Genomic DNA, 25,984 nt, shown 5'->3' on the forward strand with positions numbered 1-25,984 from the left:
ACTGAAGCCAACATGGCAGGTTAAACTGGGGCCAACATGGCAGGTTAAACTGGGGCCAACATGGCAGGTTAAACTGGGGCCAACATTTCACGTTGCACTGGTACAAACATGTCAAATAGCCTCATATTCTTTTCAAAAGCTTGAGTGTGTTAAAAGTACTGTGCCTAATGACAGTGGTCGCAGTAGCTATTTGTTGAGTCTTAATAATAATAATAATAATACACTTCTGATATCTGATGTACAAATAAGTGACTTTTAATAAATTAAACAATATACGAATGCATAAAAGGTATATAATATTCCATATAGCATAAAGGAAAGAGTATGGTTGGAAATAATATCTGAGAATTCTTAATGTGGAGCTCATGTGTAGTATAGGAGTTATCAAGATCTAGCATATATACCATTGGCTGTAGGTCAAGGTCAAGTATATGGTGGCGTGTCAATGACAGGTCAGGATGGAGCCTAGACGCATTAGTCTACTCAGTTGTGCCTGGCGTCATCTAAAATGTAGATTAAGGAACGTCGATTTACTCCCCGAAGCTGGTTACCATGGTTACCCTACTTTGATATAGTATGACCAGAAATTATTGAGAATTTAGGAATATGTTTAATTGGATTTCTAGTATAAACAACCTTGACCAGCTATCAAGTGCTTGGTTTCATTCAAGAAAGACAACAACAAATGGATATGGCATTGAGCACCAGGGAGGCGCAGGTAGGCCCATAAAATTGACTGTCGGTGACAGGATGGGGCTTGGTATTCTTGTTTCTAAAAAGAAACGAAGGAGTTTAGAAAACTTAAGGCTGGATATGATTGATAGAGGAACTGTGGCTGTCCGTAAGGAGACAATTAGAACTGAGCTGCATGCAATGGGTTGGCAGAAAAGTCGAGGAGTTCCATGACCGATCATGAAACCTGAACAAAAGGAGCGAAGGTTGAACTGGTGCTTACAGCATAGAAATTTTAACTGGAACAATGTGATGTGTGGCTGTTTCCTAATACACTGAAATACTGGACCAAACAAACTGAAAAACCTTTGTATCAGCGCCCAAAGTACAGTCCGAAATTTAACGTGTGGGGTGGCATATCTGTGTTAGGGACAACGCCCCTCTGTGTATTGGAAGGGAATATGAACAGTGAGCGGTACACAGATATTCTCGAGGGACATTTACTTCCATCTGCTCACATGTTCTATGGAAATGTTTGGATTTTCCAGCAGGACAACGACCCAAAACATCGTTCAAGCATTCACAGGCCTGGTTTCGGACCCAAAATATGACATTATTAGATTGGCCAAGCTATAGCCCTGACCTAAATCCAATTGAAAATGTTTGGGGACTTATGAAGGAAACTGTCAATAAGAAAAATCTGACAAATATTGCTGAAATGAAAAAGGGTGGTCCGATATTGGGACAGCATGGACCACGACTTTCTAACTTCTTTGATCAGTAGTATGCCCCGCCGCATTGAAGCCTGCATTGCTGCCCATGGTGACTTGACAAAATACTAACTGTTCACCTGTCTTTGAATCTGGAGTTATGTTCTGCTAATATTCACATTTAATACGTGAGTAATGAGTGAAAAAAATATATAATTTACAATCTTTAAATTCTCAATAATTTCTGGTTGTACTGTAAATAGTGATGGTAGTAGTGGAAATAGCAGTGAAGTCACACCCGTGAAGATCCAGGTTAGAAATAATATTTAACAACCCATGCTTAGCATTAGAGGCGACTAACAGGATTGGATGGTCAGGCTCGCTGACTTGGTTGACACATGAGTAGATCGATGCTCATGTTGTTGATCACTGGCTTGTCTGGTCCAGACTCGAGTACGTACAGACGGCTACTGTATAGCTCGGGCGGCGTTAAGCAACAAACTAGCAAAACAAAGTGAAATCAGCAGAGTCTTTCGTCACACTTAATCCAGACATCTAGGATTATTCATGACGACCAACACATTACCCATGACACAAAGGAACCAGTGTGCCACCGCATGTAGATGTGTTGGCTGGAACACGGCGCCAGGTCACCTCATGAATTGTAGACCCATGCACAAATAACACTGACTGACTGACTGAGTTTGGTTTTACGCCGCTTTTAGCAATATTCCAGCAACACCACGGCGGGGGACACCAGAAATGGGCTTCACACATTGTGCCCATGTGGGGATTCGAACCCGGGTCTTCGGCGTGACGAGCCAACGCTTTAACCACTAGGCTACCTCACCGCCCCTGCACAAATAACAACCTTATATAAGTGAGTGAGTGAGTGAATGAGGTTTTTCGCCGCTTTTAGCAATATTCCAGCAATATCACGGCGGGGACACCAGAAATGGGCTTCACACATTGTACCCATGTGGGGAAAAAGACAGAAAGAAACACAGAGGAAACTTTGAAAAGGTTTAATGTGTTGAATTAAATGAACATATTTTATTGAATATGATTGATACAAGGATGAAACTTAGCATGGTGGTAGCCACATGTTCTGTAGACATAATGACAATACTGATTGTCCTGTCACAAAATACGTCCACGAGGGGGGTTCCGATCAGTACCTGGTGTGATCATCGTGTGCTGTTACCACTGCTCTACACGTCCTTGACACAGACTGGAGAAGTTTTCGGATTCTGCCCTGCGGAATTCTCGAGTCCACCTGTAATCGCGCCGGTCAGTTGTGCAAGTGTCTGTGACGTAGGTAAACGTGCACGTCTGGCGAGTTCCCACACATGCTCTACTGGGTTCAGATCACATTGGAAGGTCATGGGAAGACATTGACTCTGAAGGGCGTCAACAGCGACACGGGCTGTGTCTTATACCTGTAACGTTATCACGTTTAAAGACCTCTCTATGTGGGCTGATAATCTGCAAAAGGTGACGTTGCAGGATTCATGTACCCCATGTAAGTAGCGCCATGTCCGCTATCCAAGTACAGAGAAACAAGGGAGTTAATGGCCTCAGCAAACGCTGCCATCGCGACAGATTCTCAATGAACAGACATTATGTCCAATTTTGGTTACGATAGCAGGGGATATCAATTCTCCAATATTTTGCAAATCAAAAATCGCAATCTCAACATCCAATACTCTGGCCTACTTAGTTTGCTCAAGGCATGTCGATATCTTGAATGGTTTTGGAGTTATCGCCCTAGGAAGTTGGTGAATTTTTTTCTAAGACGATTTTCATAGGGTTAAAAGAAAGGTCACAACTCTGCGAAAAATGAATGGATTCCATTTTCATACATTTTAAACGCTTGTTCTGAAGTTGTCTTTGGTGGCTGAAGAATTTCTGTTCTTGGTCATATGTCAAAAGTCACGTGATGCGGCGGCCATATTGCATTGAAGATGTTTAAAGGAAATTTGCAGTTTTTGTGGGGTAGGCATTTTTCGCAATCCATAACTATAGCTTCCGTCAAACGGATGGGGTTGCAATGAAGCATGGACTTTGATGATCTAAACAAAACGACACCGAGGCCAGATGTTTCATTAAACTAATTGCACAATACAAAAGATTCAAATCTGCTCCTGTTTTCAATAGAGAATTCCGCACATGTACAGGAAAGTGTATGTTAACAAGAAAGAAAACCTAACTACTCCATAGGGGCTCGAACCCAGGACTGGAACCCGTCCCTGTCACCCCGCTGATGAAGCTGACGACGTGTACCAGTGTATGACGCGCGAAACAAATGGAAGCCGTGTATGTGTCAGATGTCTGTGGCCTACATCTTTAGTCAACGACAACCAAAACAACTTTCATCCTAATCAGAGCTTATGGAAGGCCATGTAATACGAGAAGTGTTCATGCCTGCTGGATGCTCCGCAGATTAATGTACACTGAAATGTTCTCGTTGTGTGTGTAAACCAATACTAATAGCCTATTGTCAATATGGCAAACATCACATTTACATAATGGAAGCCATTCTGTGAAGGCAAACTACGGTAGCAACGATGCGCAACTCCTCGCTGCATTTAAGCCACACGAAAACCTTAAATGTATAGAATATTATCTAAAAGCAGTGATTTAAGTTTTAGTAATATTCCAGCAACGCGGGGAACACCAGAAATGGGCTTTACACATTGTACCCATGTGGGGAATCGAACCCGGGTCTTAGGTGTGACAAGCGAACACTTTAACCACTAGGCTACCCCGCCGCCCCTGTATATTTTAAATAAAAGGTGACATACATGTACGCCCATCTTGACATTTTACGACACCAATTATGTTATTCTGTGTGTCAACCGGCTGAACGACCTTTCACAAGACCAATCAGAGCTTACCTGATCACGAAAGTGACTGTCGGAATATGTTCAAGCAACGTCGAAAAGGAAGTTAACACGAGGTGTTACGACGTAAATTGTAATAAAAACGTACATTGTAATACTTGCAGCAAATTGTAATAAACTTGACGTAAAATTGTAATAAAAACGTAAATTGTAATAAAAATGGACGTAAATTGTAATAAAAATTGACGTAAATTGTAATAATTTTTGTTGCGGTAAAATGTAATAAATATTTACGTAAATTGTAATAACAGTTTTAATCACTCGTAAATACGCGTGTGTTTCATACATCATATAAGCTTGTTAGGGCGATAACTCAAGAAAGAAATGATCGATTCTGTTCAAATTGGGTACCAAGGTATATTGGCTAGCTTCACCGACACAAGTGAAATTGAGTGAACTTGAGATAATTTGCAAGGTCCCAGCAAAATTCTGAGGGTTTTGCGAATATAAAGATTGTTAGCGCGATAACCCAAGATAGAATTGACAAATCTTAGCTAAATGACGAAAATGATATTCGTCCTGACATATAATCGATATAAAATCTCTAACTGTCCTCTGTATCATGTCTTTTCGCAAATATCTGTTGAGGTTTTGATATGTATACATATAAAGTGGGGGTGGGGCTGGGTTTCTAACGGGTATATCAAATCAAATCAAATCAAATTAGACGTTTGTATAGCGCTACATATCCAGTGTCCTGCTCATGTGCGCTTAGTCGAATATTCGTTTGAAGAGGATGGTTTTGAGACAAGATCGGAAACTGTTGATATTTTCCGATTTTCTGACATTTTCAGGTAATCCATTCCAGAGTACAGTACCCGCTCTGCTGAATGTTCTGTCCCCGTATGTTGTGGTTTGGACAGATGGGACATCTAAGCTTTGCTGACTAGCTGATCTGAGTGACCTTCCAGGCTTGTGAAGGTTGACTAGTTCCTGGAGATAGAATGGAGCAAGCCCTTTAATGGACTTGTAAACAAACACAAGAAGTTTGAATACAACTCTGTCTTTTACAGGGAGCCAGTGTAAGTCCTTCAGGACTGGTGTTATGCGCACATACATATGTGTGCGTGTTACGAGTCCGGCAGCTGTGTTTTGAACACGCTGTAACTTGTCCATGCACTGCTGCTGTATTCCATAGAGTAGACTGTTGCAGTAGTCTAGACGGGATGTCACAAATGCATGGGTTAGGCATTTTACTGATGGCGTGTCCATGTACCTGCTAATCTGTCTGATGTTCATTAGGTGGTATTATGCAGATTTCCAGATGTTACTGACGTGATTTTCCATGCTTAATGTTGAGTCAAAGATGACACCTAGATTTCGAGCATGGCTTTCTGGTTGAACAAACTCCAGGGACCTGGAACTTTGATTTTGTTTATTTGGAGCTGATGATGAGAATCTCAGTTTTGTCATCGGTCAGTCTCAGAAAATTACTGTTCATCCAACATTTGATCTCAGCTATGCAATTTGTTATTGTCTGCAGGGTATTCTGTACAGAAGATGCAGTTTGTGGCTTGAACCCAAGATATAGCTGAGTGTCATCAGCATAGAGATGATAACTAAGATTGTGGGCTCGGGCTATATCACCAACGGGTATGCTATATACAGTGTACAGGATTGGGCACTTGTGGCACTCCAAACCTTAATTCTCTGCTCTCAGACCTTACCCCATCGATGATAACTGATTGCTTACGTCCTGTGAGATACGACTGAAATCGTGATAAAGCATCGCCAGTGACTCAAAGACGTAACTGTAGAGATTCCAAGAGAGTGGAATGGGTATATCTAACACACTCAAGGTCACTGAATTCAAGTGGTGTCGGTAAATCTCGTCAATAAACCTTGGTACCAATTTTGAACAAAATCCATCATTTCTTTCTCGAGTTCTTTCAGTAAACAGAAGGAGGAGTCATTTGAACAAGTGATTGTAGTTTCAAATTGCTTTTTTGTGCGGTTTAATATCTAAGTTTGATTCTAGCCGACTTCTACCAATCTCAAACATACAATCTTTTGTTTCCTGAAGTTTGTGATGCATTTTATTGCAGATTTTACGGTGTTTTTGGGGAGTACCAAGCCAAGATACAAAGTCACACAAAATGGGGATCGTGAGGCTGCAACATAGCAACACCAATTTGCTTGAGGCTGACAGATAATATGTAGAAAAATAAAACATAAAACAGCTGCATTTGTATCATATTCTAGGTGAGGTGTTTATTTCTTTAATAGGCCAACGGCCAACATGACAAATACATCATACATACTTTCAAAAGCGCATTGCCAACATTTGCCTCCCCTCCCCCACCCAACCCAACCCACTTGCAAAGACCTTTCGTGACAGAAGATAGCACTAAAAAGGAAATAAGCATTCATGGATAATTCAGATTATAGTTTTGCTTTTACCTGAAATATATGATAAACAATTTGGCTAAGTTGAAGGTTAATACTTCAACTTTAGTTTGTAGAAGACTTATAAACTTCATCATGTTTGGAGACTTGTATACGTCCAGAGGTAGGTAGCGACGTCTAAATGTCAAGTACTTAGGACAAACCATGATAACATGATATTCATCCTCTATGTCATTTTTGCAAAAAGGACATAATCGGTTTTCTAAAGCTAGTTTTGGTCGAGCCCATCTTCCTTTCTCAATCATAAGTGAATGAGAAGATAATCGTAGTCGTGTCAAAGCTACCCTATAGTTTATAATATCAATTTGAGATAAATACTTTTCCATGGTAAGTGATGATTTGATAAGCAAATATATTCTTGTTTCACTAAGTGAACTTAGATTATATTTCCACATTTGAGAATGTATATCAATAACCCTTTGTCTAAAAGCACTGATAAATGCTGTACAATTTAGAGTCAATTTCTGTTGTAACCAGATAAAACCATATCCATAATGAAACAAGTCTCTAATGAGAGCAACCCATGTCGTATATGTTGGATTCTGCCGAGCATTGTCGACTAGAGCCCTATATATAATGCTTATATATCGGTTTCCGTCACGGGTGATAATCTTAATCCAATATTTCACAATGCGTACCAATCTAATAGTGATCAATGGCAGTACGCCCATTTCACCATAGACAAAAGCTGATGGTGTTGATCTTTTAACACGCAGAACCTGCTTAATAAACTTTAAATGGACTCTTTCGATAGCTGGCGCTTCCATAAATCCCCAAACTTCACAGCCATAGCATAAAATTGGCAATACTAAGCTTTTAAATAATTGATACTGCTGCGCAGGGGACATATATGGATTGGACAACGAAAATAAGGATTTCATAGCCTGCTCCGATAGAGTCTTTTGTGCCTGGGAAAAACTACCTGTTGCCGAGAAGACAATACCCAAATATTTGAAACTATTAACATTTTCTAGTACCTGATCACCATAATACCGGATTTCTCTCTTGGACAATCTACCCCCTTTTCTGAAAATAACAACCTTAGTTTTATCTGTATTAACAGTGATGGCCCACTTGTCGCAATATCTCTGTAAGAAACCAGGACCACGCTGCAAGCCCTCGACGGATTCACTGAACAAGACCATATCATCAGCAAATAATAACAGAAATAGCTTGATGTAAAACACTGTCATGCCAATATCATTGCAAGCAGAGAGGTCAGACACGTTATCATTTATAAACAATGAAAATAATATAGGCGATAAATTTTCCCCTTGCCTTACACCTATATTGATGAAAAGAACTCTGAATACCTATTTAGATATACCCGTTAGAAACCCACCCCCACTTTATATGTATACATATCAAAACCTCAACAGATATTTGCGAAAAGACATGATACAGAGGACTGTTAGAGATTTAATAGCGATTATATGTCAGGACGAATATCATTTTCGTCATTCAGCTAAGATTTGTCAATTCTATCTTGGGTTATTGCGCTAACAATCTTTATATTGGCAAAACCCTCAGAATTTTGCTGGGACCTTGCAAATTATCTCAAGGTCACTTAATTTCACTTGTGTCGATGAAGCTCGCCAATATACCTTGGTACCCAATTTGAACAAAATCCATCATTTCTTTCTTGAGTTATTGCCCTAACAAGCTTATTTGATGTATGAAATGCAACGAAAAACAAACACACGCGTATTTACGAGTGATTAAAACTGTTATTACAATTTACGTAAATATTTATTACATTTTACCGCAACGAAAATTATTACAATTTACGTCAATTTTTATTACAATTTGCGTATTACAATTTACGTCCATTTTTATTACAATTTACGTTTTTATTACAATTTGCTGCAAGTATTACAATGTACGTTTTTATTACAATTTACGTCGTAACACGAGGTATTCCGAATCACAATTTGTCTCTCTCTTCAAAGGGTTAAACATCATTCGTACATTTGAACGGAGGAGACTTTGTATTCGGCCATCTATACGACATTGCAGAATTGGAATCGAGAACATTGTCAACATCTCAAAGTGTGATCTAGAATGAAAGTCACAGTATACCACGGGATCTGTACACGGGCCTCTCACACACAGGTAAATGTAGGCGACAATCATTTCAATGTGGAATACCCAATAGGTCACAGTGTACTGGACACGGTAGTTTCAGTGCATCTTTCAAAAAATCGTTTTAAGTGAAGTTTTAATTTGGCCCGCATTGAGCTATCCCTTTCTTATGCGGCAAAAATACTGATTGATAACCGTAAATTTTATTTACCAAGGGATCTTGAAAAAAAGACTTGATCGTGTTATAAAAATGTTTATTGCATAAATAATGTGTATGTAAATGTAAATGTGAAATAATAATAATAATAATAATAATATTCTAATATCAGATGTACAAATAAGTGACTTTTAATAAATTAAACAATATACGAATGCATAAAAGGTATATAATATTCCATATAGCATAAAGAAAAGAGTATGGTTGGAAAGAATTCTTAATGTGGAGCTCATGTGTAGTATAGGAGTTATCAAGATCTACCATATATACCATTGGCTGTAGGTCAAGGTCAAGTATATGGTGGCGTGTCAATGTCAGGTCAGGATGGAGCCTAGACGCATTAGTCTACTCAGTTTTGCCTGGCGTCATCTAAAATGTAGATTAAGGAACGTCAATTTACTCCCCGAAGCTGGTTACCATGGTTACTCTACTTTGATAAATGCTTTGTATCCAAAGGAACATGGCGTCCTGCTTCCAGTGTTTTAACTGCAGTGAGTGAAGTGTGTAATAAACGTACTAATGTGTGGATCAGTGACCTTGTGCATCAAGGTCGTGTCTGTTAACCTACATGCCAGCTGGATTCACCGGAAATAACAAAACAATGTGCACCTTTTTTAATTCAAAAGGATACAATTCAGCCTGTATTTTCAATTTGGCCTTTTTTATATAGGCCAATGCAAAGGTTACATGGTGAGTTCAGACATCTTCCGCGGAGGCTGACTGGTTGCGTTCTACAGTCCTCACATATCGCCAGGGACCCAACCGCTTACCACTGACCTCTTCGCCCCGGCATCACATCCGCCATGGCAGCATCCTCCAGTTCGTACACAGCGATATCTCCATCTTGTGTTTTCTTCAGGTAGCCTACATGCTTACCAGGGGCCTCCGCTTCACTGAAGTCTTGGATCACTGGAACTTCAGGGGCTCCTTGGTTGTTGGTTACTGATACTTCTTTAACACTGGCGACGTCTGTAGCCTTGGAACTGATTATGGGTGTCTCTTTGACATTGGCTGCGGCAGCTCCTTTCACGATGGTAACAGGTGCGCCTTTAACACTGGTTACAGTCGCTCCTTTGACACCGGTTACGATCTCTCCTTTGACACTGGTTACAGTCGCTCCTTTGACACCGGTTACGATCTCTCCTTTGACACCGGTTACGGTCTCTCCTTTAACACCGGTTACAGCCGCTCCTTTGACACCGGTTACGATCTCTCCTTTGACACCGGTTACGGTCTCTCCTTTGACACCGGTTACAGTCGCTCCTTTGACACCGGTTACAGTCGCTCCTTTGACACCGGTTACAGTCTCTCCTTTGACACCGGTTACAGTCGCTCCTTTGACACCGGTTACAATCTCTCCTTTGACACCGGCTACGGTCTCTCCTTTGACACTGGTTACAGTCGCTTCTTTGACACCGGTTACAGCCGCTCCTTTGACACCGGTTACGGTCTCTCCTTTGACACTGGTTACAGTCGCTCCTTTGACACAGGTTACGGTATCTCCTTTGACGCAGGTCACGGGTACCCCTTTGACACTGGCTACAGACGCTCCTTTCAGAGCGGTTGAGGCTGCGACTTTAACAGATGCTACGGATGCCCCTTTCAAACTGCCCTTGAGGTGACCCTTTAACACCTTTAACGCTATCAATACGTTCTATTTCCTCGGAGGCTCCTACGTCATGGATCCTGCCGGTACCCTTGACACTTCCGACCTTGTTGCCTTTCATGCTTCCTGCTGGCGAGGCCTTACGCCCAGTAGGTGTGTCCCGTTTCTTTCCGCTCTTCCTGTGTTTCGAACCATCTTCTCCCTTGGTACTTACACCTTTGACGTCGTTGCCAGAAGCCTGGTCGTCCACGTCGCTGATAACAATTGAGGGGATGTCTGCAGGAGTGTTACTGTCCGCGTATATGCCGGTCCTGTTTTCGGGTAGTCGGGGACCCCAGTCAGGAACCGGTCGGGACAATTTTTTAATCATCTGTAACAATATCCGCATGTCTGTTAGGGATAAATCGCTCTTAATGTATATCCATGTTCAATATTTCAAATCAATCACAAACAAATGAGGGCAGTTAGTTGGTTGGTTAGTAACGTAAATAACGTTAGTTAGAATCGCAATTAACGTCATGCTGTTTTGCTCAACGTCAATAACGCCATGTTGTGTTGCCTAACGTCGGTAACATCATACTGTTTTCCTTAACGTTAGTAACGTCATGTTGTTTTGGTCAACGTCAGTGACATCATGTTGTTTTGCTTAACGTCAGTAACGTCATGTTGTGTTACTTAACGTTAGTAACGTCATGTTGTTTTACTTAACGTTAGTAACGTCATGTTGTTTTGGTCAACGTCAGTAACGTCATGTTGTGTTACTTAACGTCAGTAACGTCATGTTGTTTTGCTTATCGTTAGTAACGTCATGTTGTGTTACTTAACGTTAGTAAAGTCATGTAGTTTTGGTCAACGTCAGTGACGTCATGTTGTTTTGCTTATCGTTAGTAACGTCATGTTGTTTTGCTTAACGTCATGTTCTGTTGTCTAACGTCAGAAACGTCATGTTGTTTTGCTTAACGTCAGTAACGTCATGTTGTTTTGCTTATCGTTAGTAACGTCATGTTGTGTTACTTAACGTTAGTAACGTCATGTTGTTTTGCTTATCGTTAGTAACGTCATGTTGTGTTACTTAACGTTAGTAACGTCATGTTGTGTTACTTAACGTTAGTAACGTCATGTTGTGTTACTTAACGTTAGTAACGTCATGTTGTGTTACTTAACGTTAGTAACGTCATGTTGTTTTGCTTATCGTTAGTAACGTCATGCTGTGTTGCTTAACGTTAGTAACGTCATGTTGTGTTACTTAACGTTAGTAACGTCATGTTGTGTTACTTAACGTTAGTAACGTCATGTTGTGTTACTAAACGTTAGTAACGTCATGTTGTTTTGCTTATCGTTAGTAACGTCATGTTGTGTTACTTAACGTTAGTAACGTCATGTTGTTTTGGTCAACGTCAGTAACGTCATGTTGTGTTACTTAACGTTAGTAACGTCATGTTGTGTTGGTCAACGTTAGTAACGTCATGTTGTGTTACTTAACGTTAGTAACGTCATGTTGTGTTACTTAACTTTAGTAACGTCATGTTGCTCACCTTGCATCCGCCATATCGGAGGAAGTAGACGACGAACCAGCCCGGGATGAAGATAACACAAACTGTCATGACCAACCAGCCCAGTACCTGGGCCCATGCTGGGTAGATATAGTCTACATATCCCAGGGGCTGGATTCGGCAGCTCTTGAAAACCACCACACCCTGGAGACACAGGACAAACCCTGAAGAAGCTGAGTGAAGAATGTTTGTCAAATCCTATATCTCGTCCACGAAAAGGAAATAACGCCCACAAGTGGATACATATCCCTCTCTAATTTAAAATCATGTATGAATGCAAAAGCCAAAAGAAAGGCGGTCAAAAACATAAACTCGTAACCGTCAATAGTGTATGGGAATGAGTGAGTGAGTGAATTGGGTTTTACGCCACTTTTAGCTATATTCCAGCAATATCACGGCGGGGGGAACACCTGAAATGGAAATTACATATTGTACCCATGAGGGGAATCGAACCTGTACTTTCGGCGTGGCGAGCGAACGCTTTAACCGCTGGGCTACCCCACCGCCCCCTGCAAGGGAATGAGTGAGCGGGGGAATGAGTTGGGTTTCCCTCTGCTTCTAACAGTATTTACTTTAAGTCACGGTGTGTCGGCTATATGTCGTAAGCCCGAGGTGATGCAGGTTTCTGACGTCTAACATTCTGGTGAAACCCGCGAACACTGGAATGGTACTGACAAACCTAGAAAGATAATCGGGGTTAACCGGGAATCGAACACACAACATTTTTTTCTGGCATGTCAAAGGGACACAACTCTGCTCAGCGAAACTCACGAACGGAGTGGACAAACCTTGAAAGATAATCGAGGAGAACCGGGATTCGAACCCACAACCATATGGTTCTGGCGTGCCCAAGGGACACAACTCTGCTCAGCAAAATGCGGCGCAGCTACTTACTGGGCGACCCGTAGTTGGGAAAAGATTATTCGAGTAGACTGATTTGTATACTTACTACGAGAACAACTGGGGCGATGAAGCACCAGCACATCTTCCAGTACACGGACACCTTTTTCCCCATCATCATCTGAAGGTCCTCGGCAAACCTTCCGTACCCTGAATGTGAGAAGCAAAGTGAGTGCATGATGTTTTACGGCAGAGCACTGCTCATACATATCTGGGGGTTGATTCCTGTACTTGATAGCATGATCAACGTAGAACGCCGTTGGGATACCTCTGAAGCACACCCTGAGACATACCGCCGAATGTGGATGTAATCATTGCTCTCATTGGTCAGAACACCCGCTGGTTTCCCTCTCGCCGGACATAGGCCGTGTTTTGATTGGTTGGTTAAACAGAGCGACTTACTGCAAATACGTATTCACGGGTGCCCGTTGTGTCTAGAGGCCCTTGAATTGATAATGCATGACTGTCACTCACCGTAGATGTACATGACAGCGACGATCTCGGAGATGGCTATGATCAGCAGAGGGAAGCCGCCTACAGAGGAGTCGACGATGTCAATGAGGTAGATGCCGGCCTGCAAAACAACGTCGTTACCGATCACTACATGCAGCGTTAAGCTTGGACACCCAACCAAACAATTCACAAATGCACAATACATAACAGCTTATGGAAAACCACACATTAAAGTTCCAATAGACAGCCTTGTAGGAAGGGGAAGTAACTCAAATACTTCTCAACTGAGTCAATGCTACTTTGAACAGCGTGTCAGGTAATTGTGGGAGGACACCCTATCAGATGTTGGCATTTATCATTTCTGTGAAGCTTCCGAGCAAGGACATTGACCTGACAACCATGAAAGATAGTCGGGGAAACCTGAATTCGAGCTCACAATCATATATTTCTGTCGAACCCAATGGACGCAATTCTGCACAACGAATCGCGCACCTTAGAAGGCGCAACCTTGCCCGTCCAAGCACATATAACACATCTGTCTATAATTACGTTTACTTACCATTCATCCTCTGACTTTTCCCGCTCAAAAGATGTTCAGTACCACCCAATATATACTCTCCCCCCAAAAAAACGCATATAGGAATTTCACTGACTGACTGAGTTTGGTTTTACGCCGCCTTTAGCAATATTCCAGCAACATCACGGCGGGTATAGGAATTTAAACTGTATTTTTATCTTTATTTTGAAACATCTTGTAGGCTTTATGCGTCATGAAATATAGCGAAATTGCACACTGGGAATGCAGACTTATCCGTCTTTGGCACAAACTCGAGGAAAGTCAGTTTGAGTGTCACATGGAGACGTGTGGTGGCGCTGAAGTCAATACCTCTTGTGACCACCGTGGGCATCCAGAACTGCACGGCATCGCCTCGGCATCGAACGAATAAGTCTCAGAATCTCGTGTTGCCCAATCGCAGCCCACTCTGCCTGTAGTGCCTGTGCGAGTTGCTGAAGTGTCTGGGGCTGAGGGTTACGGCGTCGCACCCGTCTGTCCAGGGCATCCCACAGATGTTCGATCGGGTTTAAGTCCGGTGATCTTGAGGGCCAGGGGAGCACATTGATGTTGTGGTTCTGGAGGAAGTCTGTAGCGTGACGTGCTGTATGGGGCCTGGCATTGTCCTGTTGAAACAACTCCCTCTGGCGATCAATGATTGGAAGGAGGTGTGGGCGTAGGATTTCGTCACAGTACCGTTGAGCTGTCAGGTTGCCCTGGATCATCACCAAATCACTTCTCCTACGGCAGGTGATCGCTCCCCACATCATAACACCTCCCCGGCCGTCTGCGAAACGTTCACGTCGACGTCTGTACACCCGCATTCTTCCATCGCGTCGTTCCAATAGAAATCGTGATTCATCACTGAACCAGATTCTACGCCAATTCGGTAGGTTCCAGGCCTGAACGTTGGTGTACCATTGAACTCGATGTCGACGATGTTGTTGTCGAAGCACAGGGCCAAAATAAGGTCTTCTGGCACGTAAACCAGCCTCTCTCAACCTGTTCCTGACGGTCTGTGCAGAAAGCCTCCTCAATCCGGGTATTTGTCGAGCGGTACTGGTCGCCGTAGCTGTTCGATGACGCAGGTGATGTACCCGGATGTAGCGATCCTGCGCCGCAGTGGTCGCTCGAGGTCGCCTACGCTACCGCATTCTGTCGGCGATATCTCTCCCACAGCCGTGAAATGGTGCTTTGGTGAACATTCATGCGTCGGGCAACTGCACGTTGAGATTGGCCAGCTTCAAGCAAACCAATGGCGATATGACGGTTGGCTTCACTTAGACGTGGCATTTTGCGTTCGTCAACAATATTCCAAATACAGTGAATAATCGACAGACAGCGATCAACCTTTCATACCCATCATTGAGACTATCTGATCCCCAACTTTCACGTGCATTGCATGGGAATTGTGTATTCTGTGACACTACACGCCGAAACTGAAAATCATGCTGTTAAATACGGGTATTTTACGGATGGTGCGTTTTGTTGCGATGTTTCAAAACATAAACACCATAGGACTCATATACAGAGCAAAACCTTTTGTAGAATGAATCACGTTTTAATTCATTGCTACATGAAATTGCTATTTTTATTACGCGTTTCTTTTTGGAGAGTATATATATATATATATATATACAATATATTTCATATTGCTCTCGTTAGTTCGTACCATGGCAGAATAACTATAGTTAAAAATCGAAGAAAATATCGGGAAGTCCTAAACTTCTATACCGAGTATACCATGTGCAATGTGCACATATTGATATTACGTTCATATACTCTTCACAAAAAGAGTTTACTTACTGAGTGCATATAACTGATTCAAACATGACATCATTGCTCAGTCACAGTAAAATCATCACTTTAACAAATTTCCCAAAAATGATTATCCAGAAAGTGTTTGGTAAAACCACAGAGGGCTATTAAATCCACTTGGTCAGAGTAAAATGTCAGTATCTGGTGTGACCACCATGAGCATCGATAACAGCTTGGCAGCGGTGACCCATAGAAGAAAGCAGATGCCGAATGTTGTCTTCAGGAATGTTTTGATACACTTACTGAAGTGCTGTGTGCAGTTCTTGTAGTGTCTGAGGTGGCGGATGACGCTGGCACAAGCGTCGATCAAGAGTATCCCATAGATGCTCAATGGGGACAAATCCGGTGATCGAGAAGGCCAAGGTAACAACTGAACATTGTTTTGCTGGAGGAAGACCTGTCACACACGTGCAACGTGAGGTGGAGCATTGTCATGCTCCAGAGATCAAGTTGATGTAGGGAACGACGTGACGTTGAACTGGTCTTCTGGCAAAAAGTCTGGCTTTCCATAGCCATCTGGTCGGAGATTCGGAGCAGTCCAGGGATTTGGATTGCTGTGGATGATGCGGCCGCGGTGTTTGAACGAAAATGTCTCAACCGGATGTAGCGATCCTGGGCGGCGGTTACCTGGCCTGGGTCTGTCATTAACACTCCTAGTATTTTGGTATCGGGTCCATAGTTTGAGAAGGTGTGTTTGGACACGCTGAAGTGCCTTGCCACATCATGCTGCGATGTCCGTCCTTGCAAACGGCCGATGGCGTTGTGTCGTTGAGCTTCTATCAGTCTTTTAATTCTCTTGTTGTCTATAGTGGCTTAAGCAATGCATGTGGAGTACCATTGATGTGACTTTTTAAAGCCTACATTCATAGGCTTCAGCTCAGGGTGATACACAATTTCATGATGCTCGAGCATTTCATGTAGGGTGCGTGAATGTAACGTTACGTTTTTGTTCAACGTTTCTTTTTTTCAGACGTTTTGTCGTCGGCAGCAATTCCCCCACATCCTGGGATTCAGCATGGATTGGTTTGTGTCAAATATTTTCCTAAAATTCAAATTTGTCCTATGTCAAGTTCCTAATTTTTTTTAAGAGTATATTTTGGTGAACATTAAGGTGTACTACCATGTGGTTGTGAATTATTTGTGGACATTGAAACGTAGCTTTTACGTACCCCTGTTGTCATTGGCAACGCTAACAGGAAGAGAACAATGGACACGATACCCCGGAAGATGAGAGTTCTTTTCCATGTCTTCCTCAGCAACAAAGGGTATTCGTCACAGAGCGAGGACACTGCCGTCTCCGTCATCGTGAACTGAAACATGACAGATATATATGTTCGCTGGTTGAGTGTTTAAAGCCGCACTCAGCAATATTCCAGCTATATGGCGGTGGTCTGTAGAAAATGGAGTTTGGACCAGACAATCTAGTGATCAACAGAATGAGCATCGTTCTATACAATTGGGGTACGAGGACGAGCCCGACCACCCCATCCTCTTACAGGTGTTGCTGAAGATCAGGCTGCTGCTGTACAAAACAACGTTAGCACTAAGGCTACCTTAAGTCTATGTTAAGGTATGGGAGCTACGGTCACCTTAGCGCTAAGGCTACCTTAAGTCTATGTTAAGGTATGGGAGCTACGGTCATCTAAGATCGCTTGTACAACGCACCCAGTTTTTCATGGGTAAGATATAAATGGTCACCACGTCACAGAGCACGCCACCACTGAAACGGCATGCTGATATGAAACGCCACTGGTATATACGCCACTAAGGCTACCTTAAGTCTAAGAGCGACTGCACAATCGTGTCCGGCATGGTAAGATTAAATATGACAGATATATACGTCAAACAGGAACGCCAGAATCGTCTCAGCCATTATGACATAACACATGACATATATGCACGTCACAGGGTGAGGCTACCACCGTTCTTCATCAGGGATACTGAAACTGAACATGTTGAGGCAACTTCCGAGAACCTCACGCCACCTCCCTTACCCCACCTAACCACAACTGCCACCCACAAACACCCCACACATCTTTGCAAGGAGGGGCGGTGGGGTAGCCTAGTGGTTAAAGCATTCGCTCGTCACGCCGATGACCCGGGTTCGATTCCCCACATGGGTACAATGTGTGAAGCCTATTTCCGGTGTCCCCCCGCCGTGATATTGCTGGAATATTGCTAAAATCGGCGTAAAACCATAGTCACTCACTCACCCTTTGCAAGGACTTGCTGTATAACCTACCAGGGAGCTGAATCCTATGATGAGCATCATGAAGAAGAACAAGATGGCCCAGAGGGTGGGAACTGGCATCCTTGAAAGGGCCTCAGGGTAAGCTATGAAGGCCAGGCCAGGTCCTACAATGAATTGTCACGGGTGTTAAGAAAACTGTAAAGTCATCGAATCTGTCCATGTTAAGTGAAACACACCATTATACATGTTATATGGAGAGCTTGAAAGGGTGCCCCTAATTATCTCAGTCAAATGCCGTATTGTATGTTTCTGGGCTAAACTCCTATCTTGCAAAGAACAAAGTTTTCAAGAATTAGTGTTTTAAAAAAACCTATGCATATTTTGTAGTACCATCATGAAAACTATACTATCTTCCATGTAAACCATCCCGCCATCCTATGTACAGCTAACTGTATATTTGAACCTCTTATGTCGAGTATCCCATCGTCAGCGTATTAATGAAAGTCCTGCTATGTTTCTGTTCTGGCAATGTTTTGATGAATTTGGTCACGACGATAAATCCGTAACATCCAAAAAGACCTCACGAACACACACGCCTCGTGACCTCCCACTTGAAGTGGCTTACCCAGGTGCAGTGACTTACCCAGGTGAAGTGACTTACCCCCGACAGCTACCTCCTCGACACTGACCCCCTTGTCATGCGCCATGAAGCCAAGCACAGCGAACACTACCAGACCGCACAGGAAACTGGTGAGGCAGTCCACACATGGCACCAGGATGGCGTCCCTAGACACAAAGACGACAATAATAGTCCACACATGGCACCAGGATGGCGTCCCTATACATAAAGACGACAATAATAGTCCACATATGGCACCAGGATGGCGTCCCTATACATAAAGACGACAATAATAGTCCACACATGGCACCAGAATGGCGTCCTAGACACACGACAATAATAGTCCACACATGGCACCATAAATGGCGTCCCTACGACGACAATAATAGTCCACACATGGCACCATAATGGCGTCCCTATACATAAAGACGACAATAATAGTCCACACATGGCACCAGGACGGCGTCCCTAGACACAAAGACGACAATAATAGTCCACACATGGCACCAGGACGGCGTCCCTAGACACAAAGACGACAATAATAGTCCACACATGGCACCAGGATGGCGTCCCTAGACACAAAGACGACAATAATATTCCACACATGGCACCAGGACGGCGTCCCTAGACACAAATACGACAATAATAGTCCACACATGGCACCAGGATGGCGTCCCTAGACACAAAGACGACAATAATAGTCCACACATGGCACCAGGATGGCGTCCCTATACATAAAGACGACAATAATAGTCCACACATGGCACCAGGATGGCGTCCCTATACACAAAGACGACAATAATAGTCCACACATGGCACCAGGACGGCGTCCCTAGACACAAAGACCACAATAATAGTCCACACAGGATGGCGTCCCTAGACACAAAGACGACAATAATAGTCCACACATGGCACCAGGACGGCGTCCCTATACATAAAGACGACAATAATAGTCCACACATGGCACCAGGACGGCGTCCCTAGACACAAAGACGACAATAATAGTCCACACATGGCACCAGGACGGCGTCCCTAGACACAAAGACGACAATAATAGTCCACACATGGCACCAGAATGGCGTCCCTAGACACAAAGACGACAATAATAGTCCACACATGGCACCAGGATGGCGTCCCTAGACACAAATACGACAATAATAGTCCATACATGGCACCAGGATGGCGTCCCCAGACACAAGTACAACGACAACCAGAAATGGGCTTCAGACATTGTACCCATGTGGGGAATCGAACCTGGGTCTTCGGCATGAGGAGCCAACGCTTTAACCACAAGGCTACCTCAACGCCCGGCATCCCTAGAAAATAGTGTAATAAATAAGGCGTTCTTGGACAGAGACATGAACAAGAGAAACCAGTATAGCATCCCACTACTATTGTTTGTCCACCACTTGTCGCAAAGAACGTGTTCTTACCTGAGGCAATTGTTCTTGAAGTTGTTGAAGCTGGCCATGAGGTTGAGGCCGCCCATGCCGACTCCGAGAGAGAAGAATACCTGTGTTGCTGCATCGCTCCATACCTGGGAATGAGGGTTATGATGGTTTTAGTGAGTGACTGGACGATTTAGCTAACTGGGCGATTTCAGTTGTCATAGACCCTTTTCAAGCTTATGGGCGTTAAATAAGACCAGTATCTGATGAGTGAGTTGTACTGAGCCTCGCTTAAAACAGTATTTCTGGGTTATACCGCCAATGAGAAGAAATCTGCCAGTATAACGCTCACAGACCAAGGATAAAAACTCGTCAAATGTGGGATACGGAACCACAGCAATTCGATTCATGGTGCGGCTAAGGGAGATAACCTTGCCCGGCATTTGAGACGCCAGATTGTACTCCAACCAGTGGTCAATAAGTAAATAATATAGCATACCTTTCTCGCCCTGGGCCCCGTTCCTCAAAGCGATCGTAGCGCTACGACAGTCGTAAGTCTATGTTAAAGTATGGGAGTTACGATCACCTTAGCGCTACGATCGCTTTGAGGAACGGGGCCCTGTCCACGTTCCCACAAAACGATTGTATCGCTAATGTGATCTCCCATACTTTAACAATAATTTACGACTAACATAGAGCTACGATCGTTTTGTGGAAAGGGCCCTGTAATTTATGCATAAATGTAAAAAGGAAATAAGTTCTAAAATATGCTAATTGGATGCACTTCAAATATATTTTTTTGTGGATTCCGAAATACTGAGGTACTATTGTCAGACAAAGAATTGTGTCCTTGAGGTACAGTACTGACCGAGGCGTCTGCCAGGCGGTGCCACTTGGGGGTGAGGAAATACAGGATGCCATCCGTGGACCCCGGGAGGAGACAGGCGTTGATGAGGAGGGACAGCAGCAGCACGTACGGGAAGGTGGCGTTGAAGTACGCAACCTGCATAAACAACCGTTACAGTTGAATTGTGTCTCACTCTATATCCATCTCACTCCATGATCCTAACCACTCGATCCCATTAGTCATCTCTTACGACAAGCAGGGGGTTACTGCAGACAGAGACTAAAATGCCTCTAAACGGATGTTCGACGTCGTAATTAGAGTAAACTGTAATAGTTTGTCAGGTATTATCAGGAATCGTACTGAGGGTAATATTTAAGTGCATGATTTATATGTAAAATTGAAGACAGTACACAAAGAAAGTATGTGCTTTCCCAGTACTGTCATAGCAGACATTACAACATGGTAGTTGTTGTTACCCTGCTTGGCGTTACCCATGAAGGGGTTAAAACAAGGACCAGGGCCCCGTTCCTCAAAGCGATCGTAGCGCTACGACAGTCGTAGGTCTATGTTAAAGTATGGGAGTTACGATCACCTTAGCGCTACGATCGCTTTGAGGAACGGGGCCCAGTTGGCTTGGAGTCGATATGCTATGTCTAAGAGGAGTAGCACCATAAAACCGGCGCCAGTCCTGGAAACAATGGCAGTCGTTACCCTGCCTGACGTTTGCCGAAAAGGGGTTAAAACAAGGACCAGTTGGCTTAGAGTCGGTATGCTATGTCTGAGTGGGCGTTGGGGTTGCCATGTGGTTAAGGGGTTCGCTCGTCACGCTGAATGCCCGGGTTCGATTCCCCACATGGGTACAATGTGTGAAGCCCATTTCTGGTGTCCCCCGCCGTGATATTGCTGAATTATTGCTAAATGCGGCGTTTAAAACCCAACTCACCCACTATGTCTGAGTGGAGTAGCACTTTAAACCAACGCCAGTCCGGGCGAATACAAAACGGCACACGCTTCCTCTGGCCGCATCTTCGGATGGTGTTTTGTTTCTTCTATAACGCCGCACTCAGCAATATTCCAGCTGTATGGCGATACATCAGATGGTGTCTACTCCGCTATGATCTGTAAACCATATTTGGTGTGATTTCCACTTCGTTACCTTGCCGAGTGACTTGATTCCCCGGAGGAGCACCAGCAACACGACAATGCCGGCAAACAGACAGCACAGACACACTTTCCAGTTGATGGTCCCCATGTCTTCCAGGCCTGACGTCATCTCCAGGACGAAATGTCTGCAACAATACACGTGGCAGAGAGCGAGGCAGAGAATGCGACAGACAGAGTAAGAGAGAGGGGGGTAGAGAGAGAGGGAGATAGAGAAAGAATATGAACATAATTTATCGTGAAGATTACATTCATCTTGGTGGTGACTAGGTTTAATCGTACAAAGTAAATTCATTTGCTTCTTCCGGGGCGGTGGGGATAGGTTAAAACAAGGACCAGTTGGCTTAGAGTCGGTATGCTATGTCTGAGTGGGCGGTGGGGTAGCCTTGTGGTTAAAGCGTCCGTTCGTCACGTTGAAGACCCGGGTTCGATTCCCCACATGGGTACAATGTGTGAAGCCCATTTCTGGTGTCCTCCGCCCGCCTTGATAATGCTGGAATAATGCTAAAAGCGTCCGAAAACCATACTCACTCACTCACTCTTCCAAAAATAAATATCTGACGCAAGTTCTACTGTTTTGTGTGTATGTTTAATGTTACATATTCAGGGCGACTGGGGTACTGGAAATGGCAAAATGTGTAGTTTTATCGGAGATTGTTGTTTAAAAGATACGGAGAAACGGGCACAAGTGTCTGCTAACAATCACATTTTATCTTCCGTCGCCGGACGCGGATGCCGAGGATAGGAACAAACAGGACCTGCCATCTCTCAACCTAGCAAACATTGTAACTAATATCGCCGCACTCAGCAATATTCCAGCTATATGGCGGCGGTCCGTAAATGATCGATTCTAGACCAGACAATTCAGTGATCAACAGCATGGGCATCGATCTACGCTATTGGGTTACGAGACATCTGTCAACCAAGTCAGCGAGCCTGACCACCCGACCCCGTTAGTCGCCTCTTACGATAAGCATGGGTTGCTGAAGACCAATTCTAACCCGGATCTTCACGGTAACCAGCATAGGTGCCTGGGATCATTTATGGCCAGGAATCCCTTCCGGGAAGGTTATACGTACTTGAAGTAGTCTTCAGTGGGGGAAATGGTGTGGTTGTTGTGGCTCATGTTGATGAGGCTGAAGTTTCCCCCGTTGGGGCCGATGGTGAGATTCCCTGTTGCGATTTTAGCAGCAGCACCTGCGAACATATACACGGTGTAAAACAACATACATCCACGTGTTTGTGATGTTTACAAGCATCCTCAATGAATCAACAATGACCATGACTACTCCCGTCTCACTGCCGTGTGACAAGGCATTTTGGAACTTGCAGCTACTACGAATTTTCGTTTGTACAGTGGTATCAGTTAAGTTTGATTACAGGTAGTGACTGTCTGATATTACCACCCTGTCAAGTAACTCAAACAGTGAGACCGGGGGATGGGTAGCCTACTTCAGTATACCTTGGTAGAGGTAGTCACGTAGTATAATCTGCATGGTAGCCGGGATTGGTCATGTAGACCGCAGTTAGATAAGTGTGTGTATACTATGGAATTACATATTCCATTAACGTCTGCAGTGAGACCAGGGTGTAGCATAGGATTACCTGCTATATCGGCCCGACAGTTGGGACTACTCCAGTAATGCTCGCAGTGAGACCAGGGTGTACTGTAGGATTACCTGCTATATCGACCCGACAGTTGGGACTACTCCAGTAGTGTCTGCAGTGAGACCAGGGTGTACTGTAGGATTACCTGCTATATCGGCCCGACAGTTGGGACTACTCCAGTAGTGCTCGCAGTGAGACCAGGGTGTAGCATAGGATTACCTGCTATATCGACCCGACAGTTGGGACTACTCCAGTAGTGCTCGCAGTGAGACCAGGGTGTACTGTAGGATTACCTGCTATATCGACCCGACAGTTGGATTACCAGTAGTGACCAGTCCGCAGTGAGACCAGGGTGTACTGTAGGATTACCTGCTATATCGACCCGACAGTTGGGACCAGTAGTGCTCGCAGTGAGACCAGGGTGTACTGTAGGATTACCTGCTATATCGACCCGACAGTTGGGACTACTCCAGTAGTGTCCGCAGTGAGACCAGGGTGTACTGTAGGATTACCTGCTATATCGACCCGACAGTTGGGACCAGTAGTGTCCGCAGTGAGACCAGGGTGTACTGTAGGATTACCTGCTATATCGACCCGACAGTTGGGACTACTCCAGTAGTGCTCGCAGTGAGACCAGGGTGTACTGTAGGATTACCTGCTATATCGACCCGACAGTTGGGACTACTCCAGTAGTGTCCGAAGTGAGACCAGGGTGTACTGTAGGATTACCTGCTATATCGGCCCGACAGTTGGGACTACTCCAGTAGTGCTCGCAGTGAGACCAGGGTGTACTGTAGGATTACCTGCTATATCGGCCCGACAGTTGGGACTACTCCAGTAGTGCTCGCAGTGAGACCAAGGTAAGGGATACTGCATGGAGGAGAAGAAGTAGAAGGCGATGTAGCCGACGATGACGGTGAAGTAAAGGACGATGAAGGTGCAGACAATGACCATGCTGATCCCAATACCTGCAACACAAATTACAGTCATACCGGAATTAAAGTATTTCAGCAGAAGTATTTTGTAACGTCAACTTTCCAGTGAACATTTGAAGAGGGGACGAAACAAGTGATATCGACCTTTAAGTAGAGGGTTGGCCTTCCAGATGGTGATGGGGCCTTGTCCTGCGAACTGGCCGAAGGACAGCTCCATGAAGAACAGAGGCATCCCGATGAACACCTGCATGATCCAGTAGGGGATGAGGAACGCACCTGCAGTATGGAGAACGACCATGATCACTTGAAACACACAGGTTTACACCACATCAGCATTCGTAAAGGTCTGAGTCGGCGATAATTTATATATAATATGTATGTATGTGTGTATGTATGTATGTATGTATGTATGTATGTATGTATGTATGTATGTATGTATGTATGTATGTATGTATGTATGTATGTATGTATGTATGTATGTATGTATGTATGTATGTATGTGTGTGTATGTATGTATGTATGTATGCGTGTATGTGTGTGTGTATGTATGTATGTATGTATGTATGTGTATGTATGTATGTATGTATGTATGTATGTATGTGTGTATGTATGTATGTGTGTATGTATGTATGTGTATGTATGTATGTGTGTATGTATGTGTGTTTATGTGTGTGTATGTATGTATGTATGCGTGTATGTGTGTATGTATGTATGTATGCATGCATGCATGTGTGTATGTATGTATGTGTGTGTGTGTGTGTGTATGTATGTATGTATGTATGTATGTGTGTATGATGTATATATGTATGTAAGTATGTATGTATGCATGTATGCATATTTGTATGCATGCATATATGTATGTGAATGGGTATGTGTGTGCATCCATCCGTGCGTGTGTTGAGATGGCACAAGGAGAGAAATGACTGTCAACAATTTAGACGCTGAAGGCTGACATGACAATGAGGTTTACTTTGAGTGTGTGCCTCACCTCCTCCATTCTTGAATGCCAAGTATGGAAACCTCCAGACATTTCCCAGACCGACTGCATACGCCACACAGGTGAGGATGAACTCCACCTTCGTCCCCCAGTTACCACGCACCAGCTTCATGGCGTACCTGTGTACAGATAGAATACTCTATACCTGTGTATCATTCCTGTGATACCCGTGAAGATCCGGGTTAGAATTGGTCTTCAGTAAACCATGCTTGTCGACTTACGGGATCGGGTGGTCAGGCTCGCTGACTTGGTTGACACACGTCATCGTATCCCAGTTGGGTAGATCGGTGTTCATGCTGTTGATCACTGGATTGTCTGGTCCAGACCGCCGAAACATAGCTGGAATATTGCTGGGTGGGGTGTTA

At 43.8% G+C, this 25,984-nt stretch overlaps 1 protein-coding gene across 1 annotated transcript; it reads right to left on the minus strand.

Moving 5' to 3' along the window:
* Nucleotides 1–9,756: 9,756 nt before the first annotated feature.
* LOC124261068 (sodium- and chloride-dependent glycine transporter 1-like) lies at nucleotides 9,757–25,731 on the minus strand. Its single transcript, XM_046695389.1, has 15 exons — nucleotides 25,611–25,731; nucleotides 24,767–24,898; nucleotides 24,491–24,655; nucleotides 23,159–23,276; nucleotides 22,075–22,207; nucleotides 20,940–21,074; nucleotides 20,117–20,220; nucleotides 18,726–18,850; nucleotides 18,116–18,228; nucleotides 17,043–17,183; nucleotides 13,524–13,623; nucleotides 13,099–13,199; nucleotides 12,132–12,293; nucleotides 10,642–10,966; nucleotides 9,757–10,469 (listed from the first exon to the last, which is right to left on the minus strand). Exons 1-15 carry the CDS (start codon nucleotides 25,729–25,731, stop codon nucleotides 9,757–9,759), a joined length of 2,688 nt encoding a protein of 895 aa, XP_046551345.1.
* Nucleotides 25,732–25,984: the final 253 nt, after the last annotated feature.

This window comes from Haliotis rubra, unplaced genomic scaffold, assembly GCF_003918875.1.
Source record: "Haliotis rubra isolate DU_JTF1 unplaced genomic scaffold, ASM391887v1 Scf788, whole genome shotgun sequence".
Lineage (NCBI taxonomy): Eukaryota > Metazoa > Mollusca > Gastropoda > Lepetellida > Haliotidae > Haliotis > Haliotis rubra.